A 22,555-nucleotide genomic window follows, 5' to 3' on the forward strand; every position below is an offset into this window, starting at 1 on the left:
CTTCAAAGGCAACCCCACGTAGAGTGCGTTGCAGTAATCTAATCGAGATGTAACAAGAGCATGGACCACTGTGGCCAGATCCAATTTCTAATAATTGATAGAGAGAAAATTGAGAAGTGCCTCTTATTTCTACTGGAAAAACAGGTGGTGTTCATTGAACTACAGCTTTTATATGTTGTTAAGAATAGGGCTTATCAAAGTATTAAAATAGCTGATTATCCATACCTAGAAAAACTGAATTTCATAGAAACATCTACTATTTTGTTAAGCTTTGTGGATTTTAAAAAGTTGAATAATGTGCTCTGATAAAGACTTAATATATGGTAGCCGTACACAATGTCATTAGGAGCTATCCCTGTGGTTTTACTTCTGAAATTTCAGGGACTTGAAAGCTCCCATCAGACAGCCCTAGTATTTGAATATATTATCATCTGTCTCTTCACTGCTTTGAAATCTAGTGACTTCATATTGATCAGGAATGGGCATCTACTAGATGTCATTCCAGATGGTCCTTTCCAATTTCTAAAGAAGGCTTTTAACATCTAAAGCAGGCTTGAAGGTAGGGATTATGGTTAAATATCAACCCTTGCTCTCTATAGGCTTCTGGGGTATACAATTTCATATTTGGGAGATTTTATTGTAGGTAAGAGTGTCTGGAGCATTAGAAGGGCTCCTAAAATGTTGCATTACTGCATCATCATAATACATATATAATGATTATAATGTATACTTTTTGAAAAATTCTTGTATCTTCTCAATTTTATACATTAGTTTGTAAGGTCCCAGCATTTCTATTCAATGTGACATTGGAATGTCAACCTATCAATCATGTAAACAGTGGCTAATACATTTTATTGGGAGTTTTAAGTACCAATACATTTTAGTGCTTGAAAATAGTTGGTAAAACTCCAATTACAGCCCCTAGAACTTTGCATGTGAAAATTATATTTCCCTATATTTCTTTTTCTATGCAGCAGACACAAATATTGGGATAGATAAAACTGCAAACATTCGAAGCTTTACAACTAAGTCACTTTCAGACATTTTCCATTTAGCCAGATTAGAAGGAAAGTAAGGCAGAGAGAAGCTATTGGATTCAACATATCAGCTGAGACCACATTAAAACCCCCCACAATGTTTTAAATTTTGACTGGGAAGGTGTTGCCTCAAATGTTGAAGCCATGATCACTTAAGTCCTTATGTAATTTTTTCAGCGATATGGGATTCCCCACTGGCTGCACTGTTTTCCATTAGCATTATGCCATTGGATTTTAGAGAGAAACTTTCTCAAGAACACTTTGAAGTGTTTGACAAATTCCACTCAGGCTCTTATCCCGAAGGAATATGACTATCAGGAAGCTGATTTCAGATATTTGAATTTATCTCAACCTGTTCTATTTTTGGGAACAATGTTATCCTACACCATCTGGCAGAGGTCAGCAAAAAGGAATAAATTAGCTGCTCAGAGCAGAAACGCTATAAAATTGTACACAGTGGTATCATAGAGTCGACAAAAAGCTGAAGGGGTGTTATTAGATATTAAAAATCTAACCTCACATAAACTTTGAGCATAATTTGTGGTGTGATAGAGATCCATGATATCTTGCTTTTCTTATCCTTTAAGACCTTGTGAAAAGGAGATCTTTGTCCCAGAAGGATGAAGGAGAACTAACAATATTTTTTAGGACAGACAGATATGGGAGATTTCTGAAATAAATATAATTTTCTGGCTGTGGTACAATGACAAAAATATAAGCATATGTGTCTCCTGAGGGGTTTTTTTTAAGGCTTCTATTCTATCTTCACCTTGTATTGTCCCAAAGCTGCTTCTGAATGTTCAGGAGATTATCCTAAGTGACACTGAGGACAATAAAGAAGGTTGTAGAAAGAAAAGAAATTGGTGCAGTCTTTGGTGGGATCTCAAATGTGTACATTAATCCTACTCACAGGGTACTTATGTAAATGGACAAACTATTGTGCTTTTAACCATTTACAGTGTTGTGTTGCTCCTCTCAGCACCACCATCTATACCTTTTGAGCTTGGTGTGTGAAAATTTGCCAAAAAAATGAGCATAACTCGGTGGGGTGTCACTTTGAGAAAACCCCCCATAATTTTGTAATATTTATAGTTTAAATAATAAAATGTATAATTTTAATATATAACTGTATTTAATAAACCAATACCTAATTATTTCACTTACCTGCTTAGTGACTTTTTTGTTCATCCATCAGTATTTAACTTGTATGGGGTGCCGTGAACTAAATAAGTGAGGGACAGGGGGAATTCTTTAACCAGCCTGCCTATTAAATTAAGATGAATGCCGCTATTTCTAATGGCGGGAAATGGCACCCATAACACAGGCCCTTGCCTCTACCAACCTCCCACTCACTTATCTCAGTAATGATCATCAATTAGAAATCAACGACACCCCAGAACAGTAGATTGGATGATGATTGCTGTGGTTATGTGGTTGCTGGTAATGGTGATCACAGGCCCCCTAGAGATGCTTCCCCTGTGGCATTCCACTGCTCCCTGCTCCACTGGCCGGAAGTGAGGTCAAAGATCCTCTAATAGCCTAACTGGAAGTCCCAGAACTAGATGCTCTGTGCTGGAGTTCTGTTGTTTTGGCTACAGTGTGTCTCCACTACACTACAGCAAATGTTTCATCCTTGGCTACTGCATCTGGCCATGCCAGAGCCGAGGATGAAACGTCCTTCTCGGCATGCAGCTCCATACTTCTCTGTATGAGGCTGCATGTGGTCATGTGTCATCAAATGGCTATGTGTGTCAGTGCTGACATGCGTGTCATAGGTTCATCATTATGGATCTATACATTTGCATGTAGTTTAGAAGCAGTATGTATGAGGATCCTTCTGTGTATTCTGTATGAGCTGTGAAATTTTAGGAACATGGATGAGGACAAAGATCTGCTGAACCTTTGGACAGAGTTTTCCTTCATACAGGAAATGTGTCAAGGGGATACAAGGTCATCTGAGTCTCAATTAGCATATATAATTCTAATCTTTCGTTTTCATGATTTTTAAGTGGGGAATTTTATGTGATACATGAAAGTATATTTCCTCAATGAATTTATATTGAAAATTTCATATTTTTGAGCTTTGTTAAAACATTTAAAATAAATACAATCATAAAAACACTATGACCAATATTGAGCAAGCAGCGTTTCTGTCCATAAAATTCAGAAATGTGGTTCACGAATACACATTTTTCGATCTCCGTTGCTGTTTTGTAAGCATATGCTCACTTTTAAGGCAGTGTAAAGAGTTTATTTGAAGCCAAGAAGGCTTTTATATTTTATAAGTCACTATCATCTCCTGCAGGTGTTAATTCTTTTTCTGATAAGTCTCTGCAAAGATGGTGAATATAAAAATAGGACTGTTTGAAAATGTCAGGACTACATGGCTCCTACGTTTCTGATCAATAGTACAGCCTAAGTAGATTTCCCCTGTGTAGAATTTTATCCTTTTTATCTAGTTACTTATCTGGTTGTTGGAATGAACAGAAATGGGAAGATAGATTGATTTTTGTACTCAGACCCCTCCCCGAGGCTCACATTCAAGTCAAATTCATCCTTTCCTTTCTTCCTCACTGCTGCTCCAAAGTCCACCCAGATAATAACTTCTGGAAGCCTGAAATAACCTTTCCCCTCTAAAGCAGGAAGTTATCTTCCAATTACTTATTATTTTGAAAAACAAAAACAAACTATGGGTGCAGCTCAAAGAGATGCAGGATGGTGCTGCAAATTAAGCAGCTTCTGAACCATCTCCTGATGCCCGCCCCATTTTTATATATATATTTACTTGTATGAAATTGCCTTGCATTATAACAGATCATTGATTCATCTAGCTCAACATTTCCATGCTGCATTGGCTGATATCAGCAGTAAAAGTCTTTTCTGTTCTTGTAAATCCTTTAAACTAAAAACGTCACTGTTTGACACAAGAATGTTAGGTATGCAAAGCATGTACCTGACCACTGAGCTACAGGTCCTTTTGACTGTGCACCATAGAGGTATGCTAAGTGAAGGTAGGAAAGGATTCAGGATGACTGTCTCACATCCTCTTTCCATTTTACACACATTGGCATACACTATGATCTGAAGACCAAACTACTTATTAGTCTTGATTCACCTGCAAGGTTTACTTTAAATATCTATAGGCACAGGGGTAAGATTCTTGCAGTGAATGCAAAGCGAAGCAAGGAAAATCCATGCCTGTGTTTCCAACCCAAAAGAAAAATAATTTCAATGTCATTGATAATTCTTTTCTAAGACTGCAAATTATGAAGTGTGGGCTTGTTAGTTTTGCTGTATTGAGAATACAACATAAACATCCCCTTCCTAAGTACTGCATTTTTGTAAGAGCCCCCTTGCTCCATACTCATAATTACTTACAATATAAAGTAGTTATTTTGTTTTCACCCATGCACCATATCCAATTGGCTGAGTGGGTCACAAACTTGGGTTTGCAGACACTGTTTGGGTACAATGCCCCAGCTCTCTGATACATGGGCATGCTGGTGAAGGATTGTCAGAAATGAAATCTAACAACTTCTGGGGACCGAAAATATTTACTACAAGGAGGCCTGCAAGGGCCTGTAATCTATGTGATGGCCAATGTCACAGGCCAGCTGTTGAAAAAGAGGGAAGTTCCACTGAAGCATATGATGCTATAAATTAGAATTCAGTGCAGGGGGAATGCATGGTCTTTATTTACTGAATTTATATACCGCCTTTCTCACCCCTGGGGGGACTCAAGGTAGTTTACAACATTTTAATGGCAAAAATTCAATGCCAACATACATGGAAAACAAATCATATTAAATGAAGTCTCCAACAGACAAACAAAGATTGAAGAGTAATCTGAAGTGTCAGTCCTGCATGACACATGTGAGTTCCCAATAGTACACCTCCACGTTTTCTGCTCCATCTCTAACAATATTTGCATGGTCAATTTTTCCAAACTGAATCACAAAACTCAAAATAGGTCAAATTTTAATGTGGGATTTGGGGTGAGGGGGTTGTATTTTTAAAGTCACTACTGACAACTTGCACAATGTGGTTTACAGTAGGTAAACACTGTGCTAGTTACAAACATCAGCTCACACAATCATTCAATAGGTTAACACGTTTATAGAAATGGATCCTTAATAATAATAATAATAATAATAATAATAATAATAATAACAACAACAACAACAATAATTTCAGATATTGTTGGCATGGAACCTGTGTTAATAGTAAAGGATGGTTATAGTTGCAGTCCAGTTATGTGTCAGCTCTGTTTTGTAGGGTTTCTGTCTATAAAAAGGGATCTTGTATGTTACTTATGACTCTCCTCATGCAGATTCATAAGTAGTGTTGGTCAAATAAGTATTTCCATTGACAACCAGTGGGTAGATCTAGTGTAAATAATTCCAAAAGGTTTTATTGGTAAGACTTATTCAGAGGGCATTTCCCATCTTGAGTTTGAGAGAATATGGTTTTCCATGATGGACCAGGGATTTGAATTTTGTTCTCTGAGGTCCATTGACATTGCTGTATAATGCAGTTTGAAACTGCATTATATGGTCAGTGTAGACTCATATAATGCAGTTCCATGTAGTTAAACTATATTATATGAATCTAGGCTGACCATATAATGCAAATGGGGCACCAGTGTCCTAATCAAACACTTAGGACCTCATTACATGGAGGTCCTTGATGTGGGGGACAGCAGGGGATCCGCAGGGCAGTGAGGCAAACCATGGGGCAGCAGAGTGAATCTGTTGCCCTGTGTCCTGCATTGTCTGCATCACCTGCTGGAAAGCATACCTTTCTGGTGTGCTCCCAAGCTGTTCCCTGATTTTTTATCTGAACAAGGGTAGTCCCATATTCAGATTTCCCCCTAGCACAAATTTCTGTCACAGTTGGCACAGAACCCCACCAAAAGTAGCTGTGCATCTTATGATGAGATCTAGCATGCTCCGTGCCAGCTGCGTGGGTGAAGTGTTCTACAACAGGGAATTTTCCCCATGTAACGAGGTCCTTAGATCACTATATAAAGCTGGCTTTAACCTAATTATTCTACTCCTCCTGTTATGTCTTTGATACCTTTGGGAACGAAACAACTGAATAAGGCTTATATGTCTGGTCTTATAATCTAATGAGTTATTTAAGTGATATGTAATAGCATTCAGGTCTCAATTCTATTTTTTTTTAAAAAGAGTTAACTTTTTCTGACTTTTTCATGTTGTTCTGTAAATGATCAGTGAGAATAGCACAGGTTACTTTCTGTTCTGCCAAAGTAGTTCTAACCAAATTAACAGTGAATGAGCTTTTCTAAAATGATACTGTCCTTTGAGTAATATTTTAAGTATTGCTAATTCATTTGCGGATGATTCAGTGATAACAGTAAATTCTTTCAATTATATTAAACCTTTCGCAATTGAATTTCATTTAATGAAATTACCCACTTAATGGTAAAAAAATGATTCAATTTGCAGAACAGATCTTGTGGACACATTAAATCAGGGCAGCACTGAGAACTTTACAAACATTTTGCTATTTCCCTCTTAAACATTTATAAAGTGGGACAGAATAATGAAAACCCAAGAACAAGCTTTATCTTTGTTTGCATCACAACATTATGGGTATCAGAGCTAGCTAGTTCTTGTAACAACATTGTTGCAGCCATTAAAACAAAGATGGGAGAGGAAATGTAGATTAGACATCTGTTCTCTGTGTTTTTAGATTTTACTTTACATAATGTTTGGAAGTTATGGGCTTCTAGAAATGAAGCAAATATGTGGAGAGGTTATCCTATTTATTACTGTAATTCTTTGTTGTTCTTTTTTTTTTTAACACCCGAATGATGTTATTGTTGTGATGGACTTTTTTGAAGCAATTTTTGGCACCAGCTGCAGCATGTTGGTCCCATCCTCCAGTAGGTTTGTTTTAATTCTGAAATATGTTCAAATAAAAAAAGAGATTCCTCTGTCTGTCCCTTAGACTTAACAGTGCTTCAGTGGCTCCCTGAAATGGCACTTTATAACCATATTACTCTAAGGGAAAAAAAGAAAAGAAATGAAGGAAAATTGTGTTCTTCAGACCATAGGAGCATCTCAGTAAATCATGGTCTCAGTTAAAAGAAAACAAGCACTCCAAAGTGCCGCACATGAAATAAACCATATATAGTACTAAAAATAATAAGAACATGAAATTAAATTTGCCTACACATATAATCATACACACAATTGTCCACACATACAAATTCACACACTTAAATTAGATGCATAAAACACAGTCATAACTGCGGATAAAAACTGATTGTTTACTACTGACTAACTCAGTGCTGAAGTGGGCAAATGCTACATCCTCAGACTATCCTTGAAATCTATTCAGGCTCAAAGGCTTGTTTAAAAAGCCATGTGTTTAAACAGGATCAGAAAGCTTGGAGAGAGGAGGCTAACCTAATCTCTCTAGGGAGGGCATTCCAGAAATGGGGGGCCACCATTGAGAAGGCCCTCTCTCTCGTCCCCACCAACTGTACTTGGAATGGTGGTGGAACCGAGAGAAGAGCATTCCCAGCGGATCTCAACGCCTGCTTTAACATAGTTAAAGCACAAGATTTCACATTTTGCCTTTAACCTAAGGAGGCTCGTATCTATTCATTTTGGGCATTACTAACAATGCGTTTTTTTAAAAAAAAATTAGTTTTCCTTCACTTATTTGAGATAAAGAGCTAATAAAATCATGAACAGTTCTTTACATCACATTATAGGATATTTCATAGTGGATGGGGTGTGGGGGCAGAAAAAGATGATTTAACAACTGAACTCCAGACAAAGTATATTCCTTGATGACTCCTTTACTTCCAGATTGTTCACAGAACATTAGCAGCGATTCTGGGTTCCCTGGCTGCTTTGGCTGCCTTAGCTGCAATTGGTGATGTAAGTGCCACATTTTAAATATTTGTTTTACACACATCATGTTCACAAATTCCTAAATGAATACTAATGCTTTTAAAGGAAACATTGACAGTCAGACTTACTGCATGGCAGAGGCATAGGTGCAAGTTTGTGTGAATGGTTGTGATCAAATATCAAATTAAAAATTACATTCAGAATGGATAACAGCTAGAAACGGGTTCAAGAATTGAGACAAACATAAATAGGACCTTAATTATAGTAGGACCTATTATTATAATAGAAGCTCCCACCAGCTTTATATTTTCTTTTACACATCCGCACTCACATTAGCATCAACACTTTAAAATGATTGTTAAAGGGGGGGGGGGGGGAGAAAGAGAAAAAAAGAAAGAAAATTAAACAGGAAAAGGAGGGTGAAGATATGAATAAATTATATCACCCAATGTGCTGAAGTACCCACTGCTAACCCGGGTTTATATGAACTAAGAATGTTCTAATCTGACCCAGAAACCACAGATTCAGATAAACCTTGGTATAGGGGAATACATATGGGAAGGAAAGATAACTGCATGTGTCGTCATTAGAAAATGGGCAATGTTAGGTTTGCACATAAAGTTTGTGGAAAGACAGCTTCCTGTGTTCTTTTTCTGTTGGACAGTTTGCACAGATGGCACATGTAAAAAGGCACGCTAAAGTCAGTCTTAATATGATCTCAGATTATCACAGTTGGCACAAGCTATTAAAATCCTGATTATAGCTTATGAGACACTGGATAACTAACACACTTTGTGTTGTGGTTTTCCTCCTCCTCATTATCTTCCTTATAATTTATTCCATTTGTTGCATTATTCTAAGCCTTCTACATGACACATCAGACAATTTTTTTGCCAAAGCGGCTTAAATACAAAAAAAAAAAAAAACCCTTTCAACTTTTGCCCCTCTGTTCTTTAAACTTTTAAACTGTTTCTCTCTGAACTACATCTAAGCCACCCACAGAAATATGTGTTGTTCCATTTTGTCAGCAGAAAAAAAAGTTTTCATTTATTCCTATAAGGTGGGAATAATAATAATAATAATAATAATACCCTACTTTATAAATAAGCTCCTTCAATTTGTTAACATTTTACAAAGATATTGCCCTATGGGCTCCTAAAAAACTCCAATTACTTCTTCAAAGTGTCTTTCAATAGAGGGTTTTTTCAAGAAAAAGAAATGGTGTTTGCATTTCCAAAGCTAATCACTAGATAGGAGATTTATGGGCTTAATAATAATTGTTTTCTTCAATTGTAGAAGCCGAGCCTGGTCAAAGTAGTGGCATGGATTGATTATGAAACTTTGGCACTTCTATTTGGAATGGTAATTAAAATCTTCTGTGTCTAACTTATGCCCTAAAAGTTGAAGATTTTATATAGATATAAACATGAATAAATAATGGCTGCTAAAGTTAAAATATTCTATTTGGGGGAAGAATTTTCCTAACACCAATTCCTTTCAAGGTGTTTCTGTTTAGCAATTTGTTTAGCAATTTGAAAATTCTGACATCTCAAAGCTAGGCAGAGAGAATGAATGAATTTGGCCAAATTATGAGGTGATCAATTTTGGATTAATTTAATTGGGGAAAAACATGCACTAGTTAGCCTTTGTGCCAGGAGAAATCCCTTTATTATGCAAATAAGTAGGAATGGTGCATAGATGTTTGCTAGATAATGACATTTTGGGTATCTGCATAATGTTGAAAAAATATTTTTCAGATGGAAGGGCATAGAACACTTTATTAAACAAGCTCCTGTGTAGCAAAACATTTCTTTTGACATTTTTTTCCTATAGATGCTGCTAGTTGCCATCTTCTCTGAAACTGGATTTTTTGATTATTGTGCAGTAAAGGTAAGTTAAGAGTTTGGTTCTCCCACTTTGTTTTGTTTTGTGTGGCAGACATTTCTGTTTAGCTCTGGGAATAACAAATAGCATATATATCACATTGAACAACTAAAAATATGTTCAAGCCTTCCCCCCTCGCGCCTCTCTTCCTTTTCCCCACTCGACATATCAGATTACTTACTTACTTCATAGCCAGTTATATTTTGGATTCTTCCTTTTACTTACAAAAACCAAAATACATGTAACTTTTGTCATTATTTTAATTGACTAAAGAAACTTCGAAATTATCTTAGTGGTAATGGGTACAGACTGGGCACATTCCTGAGCCTCTCTTGTACCCTGATTGTAATTAATGATACTTCAGTCTCCTTAATATCAGTAAGACTTAATAGTCAACTTCACACATTAAGTGGCAGGATATTGTGGATGTTTATTGTTGCATGTCTATTGGACTGCAATCAGTGTCAGCTTCCTAATGTGTGTATTTCTATATAACACACATTAGCAACATTTTGCATGCATTCATAAAATGTAATGTTACCAATTGTCCTTTCCCTAACTGCACATCAGGGAAATATACCTACATTAGTACATTCATATATTCCAGATTGGCATCTTGTTTACACATAATTTTATTGCAGAAAGTGGCTCAGTTCACTCACTCACTCACTGTGAAGATTCACAGAGATTCTCAAACATATGACATTCTCACATATGTCACATATTGCTCCTTGCTATATGAAGAAACATCGGATAATTGTTTCTATGATCCCACCTGCAGTATTCCTTGCCTCTGTAGTCATGGAGTACATGTGACTGCCTCTTCAAGGACATTATCACATGTGTCTCCTAAAATGGGTTTTCCCAAGACATGGTAAACCTGTCTTGGGTGAGATGGGGGAATGCCTGCTTAGCTTCTCATTTTTCTGCACGAATCCTTTTTGCTCTCACTTTGAGTGTGTTGACATTATCACACATGTAGGGACATGACTCCTCTTCATCTGTACTGTATCCATCTTCACACATGTTTTTTTTGCTTTTTTAAATGTGATAGTTCATAAGTTCAAGGCTACACACACCCTGAACTCTCCTGTTTTTGCAGTTTTGAAGCTCCAGTGATACACATCTTGAAATATTTTTTAAAGTACTTTGCAATGTTAATATTTTGGGTATTGTGTTTATTTGGCAATTGAGAGGTGTACTTTAAAGTTTTTGAGCTTGTGTAATGAGGCAAAAGAATGGACGAGTGGGATGCAAATGTTATTGCCTTGAAAGAAAAGGAAATGTTCAATTAACAGGGGAAATGGCTTGTTGCAAGCAAGGACCATTGCAGTTCGTTTATTTAAATTTTTAAAAAAGGAAAAAAAGAAGCGATTGGGAGGCTTGAGGTTGGGGATTTTTTTCCTTTGTAGCTGAGAAGGAGAGTAATCAGATGATCAGGGAGACAGGATAAAGAGTTCAATTGTTCCTTTGCAGTTGAGAAGGAGAATGATTGGGGGAGAAAGGGTTATGTTTTTCCTTTGAGGCCAGGAAGGACAACCCACATTGAACATCACAACCCCCAAACTGAGTGGCTAGAATTGATATCAGTTTTTACAACATGTCATCTAGGGACGTCCTCACATTGAGATCTCTAACACAGATGACAGTGGGGGAAATTTACTGGACAGCATGGGAAACCGTCGTTTTGCACCCCACATCACCCGCATTGCTGCCTTCCTCATAACACAGGGGAAAGTGTTGCCACCCAGCTTCCCTCCTGCACTGGCTGCATTGTAGGCTATGAGAACACAGGTAGCCACCCGTGTTCTCCGGGCTCCATCTTAGGATGCTTCCAGGACAGAGCCAGGATGGTGCTCCGCTGGAAGTAGCCTTGCATTCTGTGAATGACTCTGTCCTGGCTTCATCCTTGATGAGTCTTAGAATGGAGCCAAAAGTCAATGTGATTAAGGCAGGGAGAGCTGAGAGGCCAGTACCTCTTTTACTTTCCACTCTCTGAGATGGACTCTTGCCTGCCTGCAGTTGTCTGCAACCAGCCTGCTTGTTTTGTTCTTCTCCTCAACTGCTTTGAGGAGGCCAGGAGGCTTGCTAAGGATGGTTGAACTAGAGAAGGCAGGCAAAAAGAAATCAGCAGTCTCTTGAGTCACAGTTGTGGCAGCTGGAGTGGGTTCATGAAGAAAGAAACAGCAGCAGTGCAGAAATATATTTGGCTCCAGAGGTTGCCGATATCTCATCTTTTGCCTGCTTGTGCCAACTCAACTTTGCAGCCCTCCTTGGTGCAAAGTCAGTCTCCTTCTCTTTCTTCCCAACTGCTGCTATATCGCACTTTTTGCCCGTCTTTCCTGGTTGCAACTTCTCTAGGATAGAATGATTTGGGGTTTCATGAAAAAGCAGCAAGATACTAGTGGTTTCTATTATTATTTCGCAGCCAAGTAGATAGGAGTACCTGAATTTTTAATGCCCTGTGTTCCAAAATGACTGCCTTAGGAGCTATATGCCATATATTAGAGCCATTTATTTTTCTGTTTAAGGTAATACTGTGCCTTGGGTTGGTCCTACAGCCATGGGAGATGAGTGAATGTGGTGTTGGGGAGGGGGCATGAATCTTAGGGATAACAATATACTATTGTTTATTGTTATATCCACAGCTGACCACTGTGATCCTTTTTGACTTTTGCTTCTAAGCTCCCATATGTTACTTTTTGACCAAAGAATTTTATGTTGAGCATACATTGTTCTTTGCAGATGTGTATGCGTCTGGATTCATAGAGTCCCTTCTTTATCTTGAGAAATCAAAATAATGTTCTTACCAAATTAATAAATCTCAATAAATCAACAGAATGTATGTTATATTTCTTGATTTTAATGGCATTTTGATCTTTAGTTGTTCATCAGTAGCCATAAAATTATTCCTTATCTGAATAATTCCATTACTTTGTCTCTTTTTATTTTTATTTATTTTTATTAGGCTTACAGACTCTCTAGAGGCAGAGTATGGGCCATGATTACCATTCTTTGCCTAATTGCCGCCATTCTCTCAGCTTTTTTGGACAATGTTACTACTATGCTCCTTTTTACTCCAGTCACTATAAGGTACATTTGTATGTGCTTGTCTATTTTAGATGTTGTCTTGCATTTTATATTCCAGTATGTTAGCATTACGCTTCCCTTTCTGTATAGGAAGTTCAAAGTTGATTTCACGCCAACAACCCAAACAAAATACCAGAGAATAAAAATATAAGTGGGACTTAATATTAAAATACAAGTGAAATCTCCAGTGTGGAATAGTTCTCTTCAGTAAGCCGTTCAGTCAGTCAATCATGCCTTCTATCACAGGACTCAATTTCATTTCTCAGCCCTAAACAATCCATTCCTTCCATAATGCTCAGTACTCTGAGTATGCCCAGGTTCCACTGGACTATTTTTGAGCCCCTCCTCAGTGTTATTAATACAGTATTTTTTATTTAACAAACTTCAACAAACATTTTGCTTAGCTTCCTAATGCCTCCTCTTTGAGTGTATCTGGTTCCATTTTGACTGCATAAAGATTCACACTTAATTCTGAATGTTGAAAGTAGAAGAAATGGCAAACCTCAGGATGAAGTTTGATTTTTATTTGCAAAACAGTGATGGTGAGGTTGGCTGCTTCTTCATAGTCTCCCTGTGTCTCATACAAATGGTTCATTCTATACCTGAACAGAACTACATCAAAACCTTCTAGATTTTTTTTTGTGGTGGGCTCTTCTGACACCATTGTGTGTGTGTCCTTGTGGTGACTTCCTACTAGTCCCTCAGTTTGGGAAGGTGTGATTTTCATCACAAAAATAATCCCGGAGAAAATGTTTATATATCCATCTTGATACAGATGGATCAGTCAAGCATTATGAGCCAGCTACTGCACCTTGGCTTTTTCAACACTGAAACGAGTTTTAGGATATTTTCAAACCCTGTGTAGAATGCTGTGCAGTTATTCATACGTGAAGAGTGATGCAAGCGGTTGTTGTGGAAAGTTGACTCTTGTCCCCAAACTTTGTAGGTGAATGCGGTAGGCATGGCAACTGCAAATGTGGCTCCCTCCATCACATTTAGCTCTAAACTCTAGAGACATTCCTCCCACCTGCCTGGCGTCTGTTTTGTATTTGAGCTGAAGATTAACTTGGAGAGCTCAAACAGCCTGACACAGTTGTCTTTAATTGCATATTTTCTTCCTTCACCTTTTTGATTAGAGAGAGTTCGATCTTTTAGCCCATAATGGTGAAGTTGCCCCTGGGTGAAAAGTGTGTTATTAAAACATCCATTGCTTCAGAGAGTCTGTAAGATGCTGAAAGTGACTAAATGGGTAACAATTTTAAAGCTTAGGTATTTTCTCCCTATGCAGATATCAATGTGGCATGACTTTTTAATTTTCTGTTCTTGAACCTACTGGTGATATAATTAAAAAAAATCTTTTTTAAAATAAAAAAGCGAGTTTTCCTCCTTACACTGTTATGTTAGTCATTCATTTTATTTTGTCATTGTCTTCTTCAGCCCAATTTTAAAATGGGCTTGTAAGCTGCTATTACCATGGTGATGAAGCTTAGTGGAAAATTCTCCTGGTTCCTTGACAATAAGCTTTTGCTTTTAGCAGCAGTGCATGAAATATGATCTTATTTTCTTGTTACATTTTTGTGGCAAACTCAGTTTGGAAAAAAATCATGTTTTGTATTTCAAAGTGTTATTGTTAAATGAACCAGTCCTATTTACTTTCCTTTTGCTATTCTATTCAAAATTGGTTTTGCATATGAAAAATTGTAAGTCTTGACTAAGCCTGTATCCATAACAGACTCCTATAGCATCCCTTAATAGACAAAATTAGCTCATCCTGACATTACAAGTGATTTCATAAACTCTAGAAGAGAATATCATTTTTACCACCAGATTAAATCTTTACAATTGAGAAAAGTCTATGATTGCAAAATAGTTATACAGGAGCATTCTTACCTCTTTGTTGGGATGCTTTACAATACTTTGCATTTGAGATTTAATCTCATATAATTAGCATTTAATATTAATGCAATGATGATCTGATTTTATTTCTTCTCTATGCAACTGCAGGTTATGTGAGGTGCTTAATCTTGATCCCAGGCATGTCTTGATCGCAGAAGTAATCTTTACCAACATTGGAGGGGCTTCTACAGCTATTGGGGATCCACCAAATGTGATAATTGTTTCAAAGCAGGAGCTTAAGAAGGCGGTATGTATGGCTCTCTTGTATTAACAAATCACAGTTGAAAGAAACTGTATGGGCCATCCAGTCCAGCCCCATTCTGCCATTAATGATTATACAATCAAAGCACTCCTGACAGATGGTTGCCAAACCAGTGCTTAGATGCCTCCAAAGAAGAAGACTCTATTCTACAGCAATGTATTTTTCTTTCAGGAAGTTCTTCCATAAATAAATAAGCAGGTCATTCTGTTCAGTTGTACTGACAAATTAAAGACCACCTATTTTGACACTATTCTGCAGAACCAAATGCACATTAGGGGCAGGACTATGTGAGCCTATCAATATGCACTCAATGCCATGTGTGAAGAGTCCTATTGCTACCATGTCAGTGTTCAGGTTAGATTCTTATATTCATGATAAAACTGGAATCTTACTCTGTTTATTTCTGTAACATTTTAAAATTTCCCCCTTAGCAATCTTGGGTGTGAATTCCACAATTAGAATAAAATGTCTTTATTTGCGTGCTGCAGGATTTACTGGACTAGAGGATGATCAAGAGCAGCACTGAGTGTAGTCATAAATTGTCAGCATCTGTGAGTCTGAGGTTTCAGACATTGTAACAATTTCACACTTTACCTTTTATCAGTCCTGAGGGGTCATAAAATATTAGACCATCAAACAAAGTGTCACCTGAAGCTTTTGACCATTTCTGCTGGAGCACCCCATAAACCTTTCAGAAACTTTTTAAAGCTCAGAGTCCATTATTTATTTTAATGTGCTTTTAATGTGCTTGCTTCAAACATGTGCTTGCTTCAAACCAAACTTTCTTTGGTTGCTTGTTTGCTGGAGCTGGCTTTATATATTCATGACTGCTGCTTGTAGAAGAAGCTACTGTTGTGGTTATAAGTTTATCTCAATAGATTTTCATCACTTTTTAAATTAAATCTTTCCCTGGAACATTTCAATTCAGTTCCATGGAAGCAAATATTGCTCCTGATATAATAAGAATTACCTGAGGTTATTTCAATCTATGCAAACATCTTACTCAGCATAGATTGGCATATAAGCAAATCCCCAATTGGTTATGTTTACTGTGAATTCATGACTGCAAAATAACACAGTTCCAACAGTACATGCAATACCTTTTCTTAATCAATGTATCCTTTCATATCTTACAAAATGTGAGTTTTTCCCAAAAGATTGATTTTGTTTTTAAAAAAACAAAACAAAAATCTCACAAGCCTTTCTGTAGTAGACTATATTCAACCAGTATGTACAATTGAGGACCCATATCCTGATTCCAGGAATCTTATGTGCAGTTTAAAGAACATATTCCCCACTAGCAGTGCATCTGCACTGTAGAATTAATGCTGTTCGACCCCACTTCAACTACTACAGCTCAATGCTATGTAATCGCAGGAGTTGTAGTTTGGTAGGGTGACAGCACTATTTGTCAGAGAAGGCCAAAGACCTTGTAAAATTACAACTCCCATGTCCTATAGCATTGAGCCATGGCAGGTAACATAGTGTCACATTACATTAATTTGATACACCCCAGGTCTATATTACAAGTGCAAATCATGGGACCTTTAAATTATTTAAATTCTGGCTGTATCTATCTTGTCCCAAGTAGCATTTAATTCCAGAAAAGACAAAAGGATTGTAGTACTATCATTCTATTCTTGACTTTGAACTGTTGGTAACAGAGTCTACATCAGCTGTGTTTGTTTTCCCAGGGATTGGATTTTGCTGCATTTACAGGGCACATGTTTGTGGGAATCTGCCTTGTACTTCTGGTCTCTGTGCCTTTCCTAAGACTCCTGTACTGGAACAAGAAACTTTACAACAAAGAACCAAGTGAAATTGTTGGTGAGTTCAAGCCTGACATCAAATATGTAATAAAAGGGCAATTGGGCTTTGTGATTTTAAATATTTATTTATTTATATATTCATTTATTTATTTTCTGACCTTTCACCCAATGTGGGACCAGGCAGGTTACAGTGGAGGTTGAAACTGAATGCAGTTGAAGAATATATGGCACAACAGCAAAAAGCCCCATTAAATATACAATCATATTAAAATATTTTAAAACAGAAGAGAAAAGGACAACTCAGCTCTTCTGCCACATTTGGTTAAAGATCAATCTGCTAAAACGATTTATGGATTAGAAGGATGTAAGGCCACATAAGTTCCTGAGTGTGTCAGACTTGTTACTTTTCTTTACTTCTGAAGACATTACTTTTCAGCTTCAGATTTGAAATTTGTTGCTGAAAATATAAAAAAAGAAGAACATAATAGTTGAATCTGGCACAGCATAGAGTTTGGGAAGTTACTTTTAAAAAGATTGACTATAATGACATGTTGAAGCCACCCATAACTCATCAGTGGTAGAACGATGTTTTGGAATCAAATATACTATTTTGAAACACGTTTTTCACTTCTAAGGAATGGACAACTTCAGGATATCATTATGTTTATTCCAAGAATTAAGAAATACCTTTGAAAGTTATGAATTTCTGTAAATTCTGATAAATGCATTTAAATGATATTCACACACATCTCTAGTGGATTGCTATATGTATCTGCCATTTTCATTAAAGAAGAAGGTTTTTAAGATCATGTCAAGCGCTGCTGTAGTTTTATATGTCTTTATGGATTTAATCTGAATTGTTTTTAACACTAATGATGTTCAATGTTATTTTAATATTTATATATTTATATATTTTAAATTGTATGCTGATGTTTTTATGTTACGTCGCTTTGAATTATCTGCGGGAGAGATAAAGCAGGATATAAATAAATATAATAATAATAGTAATAATAATGAATATTATTATTCTGAATTTTTCAAATTTTTGATAAAAAAATCCAAATAGGAACGAAACCCTCTAATCTACTGCCTTTAAAAGAGACTTCCACCTAGATCTTCCCACCTAGATCCCAAAGTGTTTTCACACCATCTTAACATGGGCCAGATAAAATGATCTATCTTCAAATACACTGCAACACAGCAAAAGCTCTGCTTATAGCCTTTAATCTATCAAAAGAAGAATTGCTTGTTACTCTGGAGGCTCTGGAGTGTTTGGACAGCTAAATCAGGCCCTATCTGAGGCAATCCAATGTCAAAAAGAATCACTTCTCTTTCACTGGCCAGAAGCAGCCCCCTGGCAAAGCCTTGATGGCAATGTTATTTGTGGTGATCACATGGCTAGGTGCCCCATTTTGATGTCACCAGAAGTGTCATTACCAGCAAGGTTGCCTCTTGCCAGTGAAATAGTGGTTGTGATTTCCACGAGGACAAGGCCAATGTACTCCTGGTCTAGCCAACCATGTGGAGTGCAAAATTGCTATGGCAGACTCCTTCACTGGTATGTGTGAGCTCTCTCTGATGTATTTTGCCTGGTAGAGATGCAGCTGCAGCCAGGCTTGCTTATCTTTATTGACTGCTTACATAGACTGCACTGATATTGCTGTTATAGGATGGTTCTGCTTTTCTTACATGCTTCCAGCAGTGTTTTTAAATTCTTGCATCCTTCATTGAGACTTTTGCCTTCTTACTTAATTAGTACTAAGTAGGGTTGCCCAGTGTCCCTTATTATTATATCCTTTTCTTGATGGGCAGAAACATGTCGTTCATAGGACTGGTAGGTGTCCCTTGTTTTCTAAGGTTGTGAAGCTGTAGACCAAATGAGATGCCAAAAATCTTGTATTTTGGGGTGTGAGCCCTTCATAAACACAGAAGTGCGTCGTTATGTAATTTATGATGTTAATTTTAAAGAGAAAGAGGTGGCTAAGTTAACTGCAACTGATACTTTTATTTGGTACAGGCAGTCCCCGAGTTACAAACATCCAACTTACAAACTGCTCATAGTTAAGAACAGGGGCAAGACAATAGAAAGTAAGAGAAATCCAGTCTTCGGATGGGAAATTAACTCCTGAAAGAGTTATCTTGGGGGGAAAAGTGTCTCAACTGAAGTTTTATTACCAATCTTTGTTCCCACAACAAGCCACATTTTTCTAAATCCAATTATCACAGGAACATGGGAGAAGGGGAAATCTTATGAACAGGGGCACAAACAGAAAAACTACTTCCACAGGGATTGTAACCTTTCCCTATACTATCCAAACCATGCACGTGCGCACACACACACACATGGCTGGAGTTACATTTTAAAATGTATGTGTTCTGACTTGCATACAACAAACCTACAGAACTTACCTTGTTCGAACTTGGATATGACCTGTGTTTAGGTATGACATAAACTAGTTAATGGCTACTTCTATTAGTTGATGTGGCTACTTCTATTAGTTGCACCCTAAAGTGAATCTATGATCAGGGTTTCATGACAAGATTTCTTCAGAAAGAGTTTACTTTCCTCTGATGCTGAGAGTATAACTTGCCCAAGGTCACTCAGGCTGGATCTACACTGCCTTCCATCCCAGGATCTGATCCCAGATTCTCTGCTTTGAACTGGATTATAATAGTTCACATTGCCAAATAATCTGGGATAATCAGATAATCTGGGACCAGATTCTGCGATCTAGGGCAGTATAGATACATCCTCAGTGGGTTTTGATGGTGAGCAGGCATTTGAACCCTGGTCTAAAGTCCTGGTCCAATACTCAAACCACACTGGCTCTCCAACAACAATGCACCTGACATCCTAAAGCACTTTCTTGGATATACATTATTTTATTATTTATTTGCTATATCTCTATTATAGTTGTCCTGTAATGAGCTCAAGGCAGCATACATGTCCTCTGAAGTATTTTTTACAACACCTTCATGAGGTGGGTCAGGCTGAAAGAAGAAGTGATTGGCCAGTGAGGACAACAAGTGAGACTTCATAAACCCCCTCACCATTTACTGTACTGGTTCTCTTTTGAAAACTTTATTGGAGTTTAAAGTTTTCTCAACCTTGGGATGGCATTAGAAAAAAAATGATTGGAAACAGCATGTCATCTGTATACCAGTCCTATATTTAATGAGCCAAAATGGTTAAATATATTCTAAAAACAAGCATATTTTGGCTCAAATTAGCCTTGCCATTTGTGCTGCTTTTTGACTCCCATTGTCAGATTCAGTAGCTTTCATAATTATTAAATGGCATTCTCTCCTACAATCAAGCAGCCGCTGCATCATGATGAAACCAATCAGTACCTGCTCAATAAAGGCACAAACGAAAATACAAGTTCCATTAACATTTTCTGTGAAATGGGATGAGAGGGATGATCAAAGTACATACCATTAAAACAGAGCTGGAATCATTTGGCTTCAGAAGTGTAGTAACAGAATGCATGCAAGATGTCTTAATGGGTCTTTTCAATCTCGAATTGCTGTGGTTTTGTGGTAACCTTCAATAGGATTGTTTGAAGCAGCTGTTTCAATCAACTCAGTGCCTTCTACGTTGCCCTCTGATTACCAATCAAACACGTACTAAGTGTATACATATATTTAAAGGCACCAGTTTACTATTCTCCATTGCTTTGCTTTGCTTGCTTGTCGTATTTTTATTGTATGTTGCTATTCATCTGTTGAAATTAGAATAGAACCACAAGATTTCTCATTCTAAAGTAATGGGGTGCCCCTATGCATCCCAGACTGACAGAAGTTAGTCTTTCAGTGATTTTTTTCTACTAAAAACTACTGAACTCTCTCTCTCTCTCTCTTTCTCTCTCTCAAATGTATATTTTGCCTTTCCCTCAAGATGGGATTCAAGGCAGCTCTATTGTTGTCCTACATTCATAAAACATGAGTGACACTTAATCTTTTTTATTTATTTATTCCGTGTACACCCCACCTTTATCCCAGCATCATGTCTAAAGTGGATCCAATCAAATTGTTTAAATACATATCATATATGAAAAAAAGCAGTTGCTTCTTATATGTTTATGTAGTCCACTCTTCAATTCCATGGTTTGTCTAGAGTGGTTGACAGATTAAATCAAATATAAATCCAATAAAAAACACAACTTAACCTTAAACACTAAAAATATGGCACCTAGCAGTAAAATCAAGAAAACTGGGAGACCATGTCAATTTTTGTCTTAACTATGTGATAGTAGAGATAGGTGAGTTTTCTGTGGAGAGACTTCCACAATCTGGAAGATACCTTCATGGAGGTATTTCATGATAGATACTCATCTTATCTCAGCCTGTGGAGTCACCGATCTTAAATCTTAAGCATGGACAGGTGGATACTTGTGACCTTTTTATGTATCGTAGATGGAGAGGAAGGAAGAGCAAAGGTCAAACACTGATGGACTATTGTTCTTGATGAGCAGATATTTTACTGGTCTAGATAAATGTTTTCCTAGTCCTTTCCTAGACCTTTCAGATTGTAATGGCACTCTGAATTTTTAAAGAAATGTATCAAGATTTATAGTAGGACCACTTATTACATCAGCTCATTGAATATATATTCAATTATCTTTTAATACCATATAATTGTACAGTAATGCCTAGATAAGTATTCTCGATAGAAAAATGGACCATATTGAATCACACTGGAGGCCCAGAGATAACATTTTTAGGCATCACTATGCCCTTCTGCATGATTCTATAGGATGCTTAAGTCAGAAACCAATGATTTTGTTCATGTCAGGTAAGAAAAATAAGTTTCCAGATAATATAAAAATCCTATTGAACAAAGGATCCTGAAATAAATTCCTTGTGTAATATGTGGGCTTATTGTACATTTTAATAATGCTATGTTTTATGTGATAGAATATGTCACACTAAACTATTGGATAAGCCCTTTCTCTAGTACAGAATGAGGCAGGAAGAGTAATTATACACAGAATACACTTGGATTTCTAGTTTAGGAGGAAGATGGAGAATAGGACAAGAGAGCTGGGAATTACCCAGCGAGGCATATCCTTTTCAAGAATTACAATCATGCAGTTGATTCTGGCATCTCCCATGCAAAGAAAGGGCAATGAACACAATAATGAGAAGCACTGAGAGTTTGGACTGAAGCTAATATGTTGGCAGAAGTAAATAAGCAGGACTGAATCAAGATATTTTAATGCCTGAGAAAGAGCAAAACATTACAAAGATATTAAGATACCCAAAGTTATTTTGGCACATGAAGTAGAAAATTTCACCTGCTCTTTACTTGGGAATAAAAACAAATGGCAATAATTTAGATGATCAACAATAACTGCTTTTTATGAGAATTCAGAACTTGCTACAGGTTGAATATTCCTTATTCAAAATGCTTGGATAAGAAATGTGATCATTTTTGTATTGTTTGGAATTTTGGAAGACTTGCATATACACAATGAGGTATTTGGGGATAAGACCTAGGTCTAAACACAAAATTAATTGATGTTTCACATAAACCTTTTCTACATAACCTGAAGGTAATTTTAAACACCATATTTTAAAATAATGTGCTTGAACCAACATTTGTGTACACTGGAATATCAGCAAAAGTATTACTATTTTAGCCACTGATTTGTACAATTTTGGATTATTTTGGATTTCAGAATTTTGATTAAGGGATGCTCAACCTGTACGTGAGGTGGCTACTTCATC

The 22,555-nt window shown here is 36.9% G+C and overlaps 1 protein-coding gene across 2 annotated transcripts in view; it reads left to right on the plus strand.

Annotated features, from left to right (window-relative positions):
• OCA2 (OCA2 melanosomal transmembrane protein) overlaps window positions 1-22,555 on the plus strand; it is a 269,025-nt gene that overhangs the window by 95,455 nt on the left and 151,015 nt on the right. For both annotated transcript variants that reach the window (XM_060769814.2, XM_060769816.2), the window contains exons 10-15: window positions 7,880-7,951; window positions 9,221-9,286; window positions 9,758-9,814; window positions 12,777-12,901; window positions 14,903-15,041; window positions 16,751-16,883. In XM_060769814.2, the coding sequence (XP_060625797.2) occupies window positions 7,880-7,951; window positions 9,221-9,286; window positions 9,758-9,814; window positions 12,777-12,901; window positions 14,903-15,041; window positions 16,751-16,883 (592 nt within the window). The remainder of the gene's footprint in view (window positions 1-7,879; window positions 7,952-9,220; window positions 9,287-9,757; window positions 9,815-12,776; window positions 12,902-14,902; window positions 15,042-16,750; window positions 16,884-22,555) is intronic.

This window comes from Anolis sagrei, chromosome 3, assembly GCF_037176765.1.
Source record: "Anolis sagrei isolate rAnoSag1 chromosome 3, rAnoSag1.mat, whole genome shotgun sequence".
NCBI lineage: Eukaryota > Metazoa > Chordata > Lepidosauria > Squamata > Dactyloidae > Anolis > Anolis sagrei.